Genomic DNA, 12,590 nt, shown 5'->3' with positions numbered 1-12,590 from the left:
AGAGGGGAGAAGAGAAGAGAAGAGAAGAGAAGAGAAGAGAAGAGAAGAGAAGAGAAGAGAAGAGAAGAGAAGAGAAGAAAAGAAAAAAGGTGGGGGACAAAACTGCAACCCAATATACCTGAACAGTGATATAAATATCCTCAACAAAATATTAGAAAATCAAATTGAAGAGCATATCAAAAAACTCATATATATCCCATAACCCAGCTGGTTTCATCCCAGGTATTATATGTAAATAAACATCAATCAACTTAATAATAAATGAAAAATATCATAAAATCATTCCAACAAATGTAGAAAAAATTAATGAACATCTCTTCATGACAAGAACTCTAAAAAAAAGTAGCTATACAAGGATCAACTCAATATGATACAGGCTATGTATAACAGTCAATATCATAATGAATAGGGAAAAACTGATACTATTTTCTCTAAGATCAGGAATAAACAAAAGTGTTTAATCTAAACACTGCTTCTATTCAACATAGTGCTACAATCTTTAGGAAGAACAATTATGTGTGAAATAGAAAAGTTATAAAAATAGAAAAACAATAAAATTATGTTTTATGTGATATAAAATATGTCTCTATATAAAAGTATCTACAGACATCAACAATATTAGAACAGATAAACAAACTCCATTAAAAAAAAGAACAAGATACAGAATGAAAACACAAAGAGTTTTTCTACATACCAGTAATGAATTTTGTACAGGAGAAATCATAGCATGTCATACCCAAAGTGAACTACAGATTCCATAAAATCCCCCATCAAATTCTAATGACATGCTTCAGAGTTACCAAAAAAAAAAAAAAAAAAAAAATCCCAGGATTCATATGGAAATATAAAAGACCCTAAATAACCAAGGCAACCTTAAGTATAAAGATTAAAGCTGGGGCATCACAATATCTGATTTTGAAATATATATATGAGAGTCATAATTATGGGAACAGCATGACTGACCTAAAACAGAGACAAAGATCCAGAAGAAGAGATGAGAGAACCCTTCTATACAACTACATTCAGCTAATTCTCCGATGTTTCAATAGCACACAATATAGGGGAAAAGAGCATCTTTAATAAATGTTGCTGGGAGACAGGATACAAACATGCATGCAGAAAACTGAAACCAGATTCCTACTTCTCAGCTCAAAACAAAAGTCTAAATGCAAAACCCAGAACTAAGAACCAGTAGAGGAAAATAAAAAGAAACACTTTAAGATAGTGATACAATGATTTTTTTGAGACAAGAGTCTGTGAGAATGAGAATGAGAACGGCCTCTGTCATTTCATATATCTGAATGTTTGAATCACAGTTAGTGGAACTGTTTGGGAAGGATTAGCAGATGTGGCCTTGCTGAAGAAGGCGGATCACAGAAGGTGGGCTCTGAGGTATCAAAAGTTCCAGCCATTCCCAGCTAGTGCACACTCTCCTCCTCTCTCCCCCATCCCTGCCTTGTGCCTGTGGGTCAGACGTAAGATCTCAACCACTGTTCCAGAGCCATGCCCGCTTGCTGCCATGCTTCCTGTCATGATGATCATGAACTCTACTACCCTCAGGAACCATGACCCTCAAATTAATAGCTTTCATTTGTACGCTGCCTTGAACATGGTGCTCTACACAGCAACAGAAAAATAACTGAGTCTAACACCATGAAAAGCAAAAACTAACAAATGGGATTACATCAAAGGAAAATGTTCTTGACACAAAAGAGCAACATTAAAATAGAGTACAGAGACAATCAACAGAAAGGAAGAAGATATTTGCCAAATGTTTTATCTGACAGAGGTCTAATATCCATAATATAAAAAAATCAGCAGTCAAAATCCAAGTAATCCAACTTCCAACTAAAACATATAGGAAAATAACATAAACAGAAACGTCTCTAAAAAAGATATACAAATAGCCAATCAATATATGAAAGAAATGTCCTGTCTATTTTACTAGCCATGGCAAAGTGAAAATACCACAATAAGGTATCACCTTATGCCAGCTAAAATAGCAATGATACAAACATAAAATAAAGTCAGTTGGTGGTGGTGCACACCTTTAATCTCAGACTTGGGTGGCAGCAGCAAGCAGATGTCTCTAAATTTGAAGCCAGCCTAGTCTACAAAGCAGAATCCAGACAAACAGGGCAACTCAGAGAAATCCTGTCTCATAAACTTAAAAAAAAAAAAATAGAGTGGGGATATTGAAAAAAATGAAACAACTATATATTGTTGTAAGTAGACCTATTATATAATCCAGCTACCCACCTTCTACCTATACATCCAAAGACTATGGCATTTTAGTTGTTTGTACAATTCAAGGGCACCTTAGAAAGGTACATTTGTCTTTAATGAGGTTACTCATCTAAAACATTGATCATATTATGAATCTTTAATTAACCTTAAAGATGTCAGCGGGACTAACATGGTATTTGTACAGAATTCTGTGTTCAGGCTGGCCTCGAACTTGTGATCCTCCTGCCTCTGCCTCCTTCAGCAAATCCTACCGGCCTGCGCCACCACAACCGGCGGTGGTGGCGCACGCCTTTAATCCCAGCACTAGGAGGCAGAAGCAGGCGGATCTCTGTGAGTTAGAGACCAGCCTGGTCTACAAAAGCTAGTTGCAGGACAGGCACCAAAGCTACAGAGAAACCCTGTCTCAAAAAAAAAAAAAAAAAAAGGAATTCTGTGTTCATCAAGGCTAGTCTCAACTACAGGGAGTTCAAAACCAACCTGGGCTACACTACTTGAGACCCTGAAAACAGAAAAACCAAAAGTTGTGTTAGAATTACAGAGGTAAAATACTGAAACCTCAAGGCATCTTCACCCTCAAGTACAGAGTAAATGAGAAGCTGTATATTCTCTCACCTCCACAGACTAGGTAGCTAACAAAGCTGATTAAGTAAGTCAGGGTAAATTAAAGATAGTAGAATATACTCAGCTGCAACTGATTTTTGACATAAGAAAATGAAGACCAAGTAATGCCAGAACTTCTTTCAAAGAGTTTCCAAATATAAAATGGGCACAAGAGAATCTAGAATTATCCCTCATGCCTATAATTCTAGCACCCAGAAAACTGAGGCAGGAGAAAGGTTATAAGTTTGATGAACAGCTAGACTACCAAGATTCTGTCTCAAAAAAGACAACAATAATGGCAACAATAGAATGTTTTAAAAATTACACAGTAAAATGACCTAGCATCAGAATGTCAGAAATCAATTAAATTTCTTAAACTATCATCATGGCCTTAAAAAACTATATCCACGGTCAAATAACCTAACCGAAAATATGGCTCAAGAGTAATTTAAGAAATAAAAATTACCCTCTCTTGCCCATTAGGCAATTTGTGGAGTACCAAGTCTGTAGTTCTAGTACTTAGGAGGCAAAGGCAGGAATCTCAGCTCAAGGTCATCCTCTCTACTGTTTAGCAAGCCCACTGCCAGCCTGGGCTACATAAGATCCTGATTCAAACACACACACACACACACAATAAAATAAAGATGGGTGATGACTCTGTGTACCAAATGATTGCTGGGCTTTGTGGTGCATGCCTGTATTGCCACCACAGATGTGCAAAGATAGACAGGTCTCTGGGACTCAACTGCCAGACAGTTAGTGGAATAAGCAAATATCAGGTTCAATAAGAGACCCTGTCTCAGAACCTAAGATATTCAGCATCAGCTTCTGTCTTCTACAGACACATGAACAGGCCAACGTGCATGAGAGTGCACATGTGCATACACATATGCGTATATGACATACACACACAAAAATTAACATATTTCAGGACTCATAAATTATTTTCATTTGAACCATCACATCATTTAATAGTATAGTAAAACCTTAGACAAGCATAAATAAAAAAAAGTTCAAACTTCCTTTAAACAAGATGTCAACCAGCCATTTCTAACAGAAGAAAAACAGCAAGATTACCTTCATGAACAGTAATGCCACAATTGTCACACTGAATTATTTCATCTGCGTCTTCACTGTTATCTCCAAGACAAACACAGCAAATCAGAATGTGGTCCATTTTTTGGGAACTCCAGTTTTGACTCTTCTCAAGAATCAGCGAGTCCTAATATAAAATACATCAGAAAAATCACATTTTAATTAAAAAAAAGTAATTTAATACTCACAATTCTCATTTTTTTTAATTCTATTTCTCATACTTCAAATTTATGTGGCATTCCATTAGGAGCCTCAAAGCACGCTCCGCCACCTTTATACATCTTGTCGGTCACTTCTCTCCATGTGCCATGGGTTCTTCCCTGTACAAAGTGAGAAGTCGGCTTTGGCACTTGACTTCCCCCTTATATCAGGGGAAAAGGAACAACAGATCCTCTAGGAATCACCAATCTTACATAGACATTTTCAAAGTAACAAGATGTAGCTCTTGTTACTTTGTAGTTACGTTTGGTAAAGTTACTACAAGGAAAGACAAGACACACATATACAAAACAGGAGGGAGTAAATTAAGGATAATGTGTAAGGATAATGTATAAATATGATGTCTGAGAGACTCTAGACTCCAAAGTCCAGAGTCACCCAACTACTCTGAAAGAGCCTGAACACATAATCTGCATATCTGGCTATTAAAAAAAAGTAGTTGCTTGGAAAATAAGAGTGTTCCTTACATTTATATCAAGAAAGATCTAGTGCAAAGTGGTAATAAAGATAGCCAGCTACTACCAACATAAAAGAGGAAAGCTTTAATAGCAGACAAATATAAAAAGATAAAATTTCAAAAAAAGGAAGCCTATCTATTTTAATGTAAACCTTGTGCATTATGGATGTAAACTTTAATTTAAAAAAAAAATGATTCATTCTGACACAGTAGCACACTCCTATAGCTCCACCTACACGAGTGGATGGGGCAAAATGACAACTTGAGCCTAGGAAGTAGGATAGGTCTGAGTTAAACAGAAAGGCCCTACCTCAAAGAATAAAACAAAACATTTTGCTATTTTCATAAATAACAATTAACATTACAGGGTAGCATTCTGGTATATTTTCATTTATAAACCTAACCATAGATAGTAAAAACAAAACTGTTGTTATTTCTATGCCACAGTCACTAAATATATTTAATTTCATTTAATTAATATTTTACTGTTTCCTATCCCTTTAGATTCTATCTATACTCTCAAAGGTAACATTTGGAACCATCATTTCAATGCAAATTGTAAATGACATTTCAAATTTTGGTGGGGGGAGAATTTTTTGAGACAAGATCTCATTACGTAACTCAAGATGCCCTTGAACTTGCTATGTACCCGAGGATGGCCTTGAACTTCTAATCCTCCTGCCTCTAGTTCCCAAAGGCTCTGCTTACAGGCATATGCCACTACACCCACTGAAAATCCTTACAGGTTGCAAAAAATAATTCTTTCAATACATTTTATGGATAACATCTAAAATTACAGCTGTAAAACAAGTTAGAAAAAAAAATGGCTACCAAGCAAGGTGAGACTATCCTATAAAGAAAACTCAAGTTTTATAGTATCTTAATAGTTAATGAAAATCATGGGTTTCATTCTCAGCTTTCACTTAACAGCTGTTGAACATACAATGTTCCTATTTGTAAAATGAGAATGACAGAAATAAAACGCAACAGAAAGGTTGTTGTAAGAATTAATGAAATAATGAAGTTAATCAGTGTTGCACTGTTCATAGCTTCCTCCTCTCCTCTACACTCCCTGCAGATGATTCAAAAGAGAAACACAGACTGGTATCTAACAATGAGGCAAGGGATGGGCTGTCTTCTGGTGAACCAAATTACAGGCATGAATGGGCACTGGTAATCCGACCCCATCTCATAGACTATCACTTCTAAGTTGGTTTTGGTTTTTGTTTTTTTTTTTTAAATATCACAGACTAGAAAATGACAGAATAAAGCAGAGTTTGCCAACTAATAGGCTACCTGGGTTAATGGACTGTCAACTTTTCTTCGAAAGATTTACTTCTAAGCCTCGGAAAGTGGCTTTTTAATACAGAAAGTAAGTGATTTTCTATGGGTAAAACTGTGAATAGATAAAAAGAGAATTTCTTGAAGTAGAAACTGAATCGATGGGGGGGGGTCTAATTCCTCTATGTTCTGATTGTATTCAGAAAAACTGTCTATCAAAGCTGTCTCTCTAAGCCAATTTCTCTCCACTTGGGTTCTTCTCTAATGCATGAGAATGAGAAAATAGCAGGGACTGCTGTTGCTAGCCTTCTAACCCCAGTGAGACGCTTGTTCAAACTGTGATGCAGAGGAGGGCAGAACAGTAACCCTACAGTGCCCACCTAAACAAACAGCTGGCCACGATGGTTCAGCAGGAACATGTAAACCAAATTTTGAAAACATTATGAACTAACTTTTTGTTAGTAGAGCAAACATACATTAATGTTTAAGTATGATTTATGATCATTTATGATCAAAATAATAGAGACCAGTTTTCTATGAACTTGTTACCATGTTTCTGAAGATATGTATCCTCTTTCAAAGAACAGGCTAAAATGCTCCACAATAAATTTAATGCAGCTCTATTCAAAAATAGAAATCGGGAAAGTAAGTTATGGAAGACGAAAGAAAACTCACCTAGAAATTAGGGGGAAAGGGTACTATAGCAATAATTCAATGATTATTTCATTTTTCCCCTTGGAATGTAAAGTTAATCCTAAAGAAAAGAACTTAAGGGAGGTGAGAATTTACAGAGCTATGGTTTTTTACATGTAAAAGCTAAGCTGAAGAATTGAAGGGAAGGACACAGGTAGGGAGAAGAAAGGAACCAGGGAAGCAACTGAGAACTAAGTATAATGGCATGTATGTTCGAAGATATTAGGTCAAATCTCAATGCTTAGTATTAAAAATGTGAAAACAACCATACATTAGCCTAAAAATGAAGCATTGCCTAATATTCTTACATTCTGAAACATAGTGTTCACTTGCCATGTATTCTCTGATTATAAAGCATACACAAATGCACTAAATTTTACCTGTTGTATTAAGATTTAATAGAAAAAAATCCGATACACTTTACATGAAAGCAGCATTAAAAGATAAGAAAAAATACTATACCAAAAGTGTGATCAACAACTCTTCACCAATGTTCTCCTTCAAAGACTCTCAAATGAGTCTGAGGCCAGCCTGGCCTACAAGAGCTAGTTTCAGGACAGGCTCCAAGGCTACAGAGAAGCCCCATGTCAAAAACACGAAAAACAAAAAAATAAGACTCTCAAATGTTTATAAAACATTACAACACTTGCTTTTAACAGGACTTAAAGCAATTTTTTTCTTGAAAATGTGCAGAGATAATTAATTAGCAAGTCAGACACCCCAAAAGATAAATATCATCAGAAGTATGCTAGAAAGAATTGATAATAAACTTGAGTTTTTATATTCATTTCATCCTAAGTGTACCTGAATTACTTACTCTATACAATTACTTGTAATTCTTTGAATTATACTTGCTCTATTAAAACACAAGTCATGTTTTCAAAGAAAGGGTTAATATTTTCCCATTTAAAGTATTTAGAAATTTTGCCAAACACTAGGTGACATTTGTCATTAAAGAGCCTTGTATGACCAAAAAAAAAAAAATTATTTTGTTGTTGAGCCAAAAATACAAGGCTGTATTTATCAAAACAGTAGTCCAAAAACCAAAGTGTTCTAGAGATCGTCAATGAGAAAGCAGCTTTGGGTCCTTAATAAAATAAGACTCCCATTTCTATTGACAGAATTTCTGCATTGTATAAATTCTCACCTACTCTAGGTTCAAAGTCTTCAAAATGAGAACCAGAACCATTTTTTTGAAAATGTTACACTACCCTTCTTTTGCTTTTTCTTTCTTTTTTCCCTTGAGACAGGGTTTCTCTGTGTAGCCTTGGAGCCTGTCCTCGCACTTAATACGTAGACCAGGCTGGCCTTGAACTCAGAGATTCACCTGCCTCTGCTTCCCAAATGCTGGGATTAAAGGTGTGCGCACCACCACTGTCTAGCCACTACCCTTCTTTTAAAAACTTAGGTAAGAAGATAAATGGGCGGGCAAAATGCTATTAGTGACACTTAAAAGTTTCAAAATAAAGGACTGAGAAGGACAGAGCTATACCGCAGGGGCGGGGCGTTATCCAGACTGTACTGATTTAAAACATGCAAATGTGAAAGCCCACGGAAAAAGATAGGTACAAATTTGCAGAAAATGCAACTCCAAGTACCCGTGCTCAAGCAGCAAAGGTGTGTTTCAGGAAGCTCTCTTGCAGGAAGTGCACAGGTAAAGACTATTCTCATGATGTTATTAATATACTACTTGCTTTTTTTACTCTTCTCTTGTGACTAGTGGAGTGTTCAAGAAGCTACCTAAAGTCAGTGTTACCAACTTAACAACTTGTCTGCTTCTCTATTATGTTTTTGTTTTTATAGTTTCTAAGACTTAATTTGAAATTGCAAATGTCAATAGACACAGTCAACATAAATAATACTGCAAGTCTTCAATAACATCTAAGATAAAGAAACCCAAAACCTAAATGCTTTAGAAGCATTCCTCTATGTGCATGACGCATGTTGAAGCCAAAAAGTGAGTTATAAAATGGCCCTGGTTAAAAAATGTAAATCCCCCTATGAAAACTGAAAATTGTTAAGGTTTCAGAGCACCATTTAACTGTAGACAACCCACATCATTTCTCTGCAAATCTACCTGACATTGCAACCAAGAAAAGGCTTCCAGTTAAAAACTAAATATGATATTCTTGTTTGTATTTCTAAAGCCATACTTTCTGCTGTTTCTACTACAAAGGGGAATCTGACACTTAAAGGGAAAATGGAAAAAAATGAAACCTCAAATACGTACTTGTTAGCTATAAGGACTAGTAAGATTGACCCATAAGGAAGCAAGAATAAACTTCAAACATCTTTCTATAAATACAAGATCATATAAATAGAAAATTTAGACTTGTAAGTAAGAAACTTATTAACTAAAATTGAATGTCTAGTTTAGTTTAACATGATTTAAATATAATTAAAATCATTAAAAAATTTTAAAGAATTAAAATAGTTGAAGGGACAAAAACTGTGATGAAGCATATAAGCAGGAGGCTATTCTCACAGAGATTAGCTTTCTGTAAATTATTCTATATGGGCATTTTACTAAGAATACTTTGGAAACTCATCCCAGAAATATCTTGGGACACTTAAATATAGGCCCCATTACTTACCAGAATTTTTAATTTTATCACCAGAAGGGAAAAAAACTAACCCACATATATGATCTTGAAATGTATTATAAAACTTAAGTCTATTAAAACACTGTTGTCAAGTAGAGGTAATTAAAAGATAAATACCTTATGCAAGTGTCCCTACAGATTACTATGAATCTCCTCCATATGCCCTCTATCTTAAATTACTTTTGTGGATATTAACCCAATAAACATGGAACATGAAGAGATGTTACCAAAAGTAAGTTCAATCAATAGACCTAAAATAAGTGCTAAATGCTTTAGAAATAAACTAAACAGATAAATGTGCAATCTAAATATTAACAGATAACCATAAATAAGCCAAAATGGCACTAGCAATATGGAACAGTTTATGCTACAACCTTAAAAAGTACCACACTACCTCCTCAAATGCGTTTTCCTTTACCTAAAGATAAAAATTAGCATAGCACTGGAAGCGGGCAATGTTCTTCATAGAAATGAAAGAAACCTGAAATTAATCAGTGTTTATAATGCAAATAATAAGATGTTATTTCACCTCTGCTGACATGGAATCCCTGAGTTTGCTATATATTATTTAATAGGAAAAGAAACCCACAAAATTGATAATAAGCCTGGTTAAAATAGACAAGCACTACTCTGAAAAATCTGTAAGCAGAAAAATGTGAAAGAATAAATAAAGCATAAAGAAAATCTACCAGTTTAAGCTACTTCAATGATATGAAAAGCAAAAAAAAAAAATGGTGAAGAAAATTTTGTTGACATAAACACAGTAACGGAAATGACAGAATTAATACAGTTCTACATGTGATGTAACAGATACATCTACATGTAAGACAGCAAATCAATCTTTCTTTTGGAAAGAAAACATAGGCACACAGACAGAGACACAGATATATTTAACTGAAGTCTTGAACGTTGCACCTCTGGACCAATGGGTAAACCTAACGTGCAGTAGAACTTCAATGGCAGGACTGAAGTCATTACTGTTGCTTCAGGACAGAAACGTTTGTTCTATAGGGGAAATATTTGCTTTCATTCTTACTTCTTTGCAGAGAATTTGTTCAATAAATATGTTTTTAAAAGTACATTTTACCTTCACACACATAAAGCAAAGCACTGGTGACTATGCTGATGACTGTAACAGTTGATGATTTAACCCTTTAAAACAACTCTACAAATCTGAGAAAAAAAATGAGCTATTTGCTGTTCTCTTCTAAAGTATTCAAAAGCTTTTTATTTTTATGTGTCTATGGACAAATTATGCTGAAAGAAGTTTCTCCTACCATAAACCACTCGGTGCCAGTTAGCATCTATGAACAGGAAGATGAGAAAAATGGGAAGAGAGAACTATCGTTTCCCAAGTCTAGAGATATAAAAATGTTTCTCTACATATTCTTCTCCTTGGAGATGGAAACTACAAACTCCTGGAGAATGTTGACAAACGGTGGGTAATTAAAAGTTTGCTGACCAAACGAATAAAGGTTACATTTAGGGTGTTCATTCACACCTACAACTAAATAAAAATTCAAGGAAGCCACTTACTATATATATAAGTAGTGAGTTAGAGAGTTCCCTTCTCCCCAGACAGACAGATACCATAAAAATTGGGTTGCTCTACCTCATTACTCTTGCTCTGAGATAGGGTCAGGCTATCATTGGTCAGTTCCTCATCATCAGCACTGTTTCTGCTAAGAACTTTACTCTTCTTCTTCTTGCAGCCCGCGTCGCTAGCGGGGCTGCTATGGTCTTCGTCATGGCCCTCGTCGTTCTCATCTTCATCGCTCCCACTTCCCTCATCTTCATCATCCTCATTGTCTCCATCACTGCCCTCCTTCTGAGAAGCCGACCTCCCCTTTCTCTTCACTACAGTAGGCCTCCAATCATTGTCATCCTCGCTGTCGTAATCGTCCATATCGTTCAGCTCTTCCATGGATACAAAGTCCAAAAGGGGTCGGTTTCGACGAAGATTCCATTTCTTGGGCTCACTGACTTGCTCGTCGGTGGTGGTGGTGGTGGTGGTGGTGGTGGCAGGGACAGAAGGGGAAGTGACAGCAGGACTTGTGGCTCTGGTGGCGGCGGCAGAAGCAGCTGCACTATCAGATACTGCCGCCTTTTCTCTTTCCTTTTCTTTCTCTTTTTCCTTTTCTTTCTCCTTTTTCTTTCTAGGTCTTTCTCCATTTTCTTCCTCTTCCTTCTTTTCCATTTTAATTAACTGTTTATCTGATGGCACTACTTCTTCCTCTGTAGAATGTTTAAGCTGTTCTTCTCTTATTTGAATATCTTCACTCAGTTCTTCTTCTAAATTGTTTTCCTCAGAATCACTACAGGAGCCTTCTCCACTGTCCTTTGAAGGGTCTTCACTCCCATGACCACTCCCTTCAGAATCTGTCGAAAATATGAGAAAAAAAAAACCACACATATGTATATACATACACACACACACACAACACTGACACAAATGAAACCACCAAAACTCGTGAATAACTTGCAAAACAATATAAACAAATCTACGGCAAAGGATGGTAGACATTCCCAGCCTCATTAAATAATAAGTCAACAAAGTTGATATATGATTTAATCCAATATGAATTAATGAGGATGACATATGAAATGTAAGTTAGAATATACTATAAGAATAGTATACCATTTTATATCAAATAGCTAATAACAGTATAATGTCCTAGAGATAGTTTTATTGTCTAAAAGTATGTTTTAACGGGCACTTGATTATAACTTTACCATAACGTAATTTAACTAATCTTTGTTTATATCCTTCTTTCATAAAATATGTATACTTAAACTAATAAATCACAAATCAAGCAAGAAAAATTTAGCCCTTTAAAATTGTCTGATTTATTAAACCTTTTTCTATCAAAACAAACATAGAGATTTGATAGTGAACTTGTAGCAGACAATGTTACATCAAGTACAAAGGAGAAAATGGACAAAACCAATGGCACATAAGAAAATGGAAAATGAAAGAAAATTTCAGTCTTCCTGCTTAGTAGAATACTGCCCATATCAATAAATGTGTCATGCAAACTTTCATAAGTTCTAACTATTAAGTGTCTTACAATGGAAGATGCTCATGAAGAAATGAATCTATCCTAAAATGCCCAGCTCCCTGCTACTGAACAAGTAAACTATGATTATTGGGTAGATCACGCAAGCTTACAATTAGCAAGCTGCTTCCATGCCCACCAAGGGCGGCCGAGTCCATCTCAACCCAGCACTTACTCTAATCTTGTCTGCACACAAACCAGAAGTAAAAATTTTAAATATTTGAACAGGAGGATAAAGGGATATGGAGAAAGAAGAAGAAGAAGAAGAAGAAGAAGAAGAAGAAGAAGAAGAAGAAGAAGAAGAAGAAGAAGAAGAAGAAGAAGAAGAAGAAGAAGAAG

The 12,590-nt window shown here is 35.6% G+C and overlaps 1 protein-coding gene across 3 annotated transcripts in view; it reads right to left on the bottom strand.

Moving 5' to 3' along the window:
• Phf14 (PHD finger protein 14) overlaps positions 1 to 12,590 on the bottom strand; it is a 115,262-nt gene that overhangs the window by 96,515 nt on the left and 6,157 nt on the right. For 2 of the 3 annotated variants that reach the window (XM_005363720.2, XM_013352446.2), the window contains exons 3-4: positions 10,808 to 11,574; positions 3,925 to 4,069 (exon numbers count right to left, since the gene is read on the bottom strand). In XM_005363720.2, coding sequence (XP_005363777.1) covers positions 3,925 to 4,069; positions 10,808 to 11,574 — 912 coding nt within the window. The remainder of the gene's footprint in view (positions 1 to 3,924; positions 4,070 to 10,807; positions 11,575 to 12,590) is intronic. The other variant, XM_026787512.1, reaches the window with a different exon arrangement.

Source organism: Microtus ochrogaster, linkage group LG10 (genome assembly GCF_000317375.1).
Source record: "Microtus ochrogaster isolate Prairie Vole_2 linkage group LG10, MicOch1.0, whole genome shotgun sequence".
Taxonomy (NCBI): Eukaryota; Metazoa; Chordata; class Mammalia; order Rodentia; family Cricetidae; genus Microtus; species Microtus ochrogaster.
The sequence above is the reverse complement of the archived record's forward strand: the minus strand, read 5'-3'. Positions and strand labels throughout refer to the sequence as shown.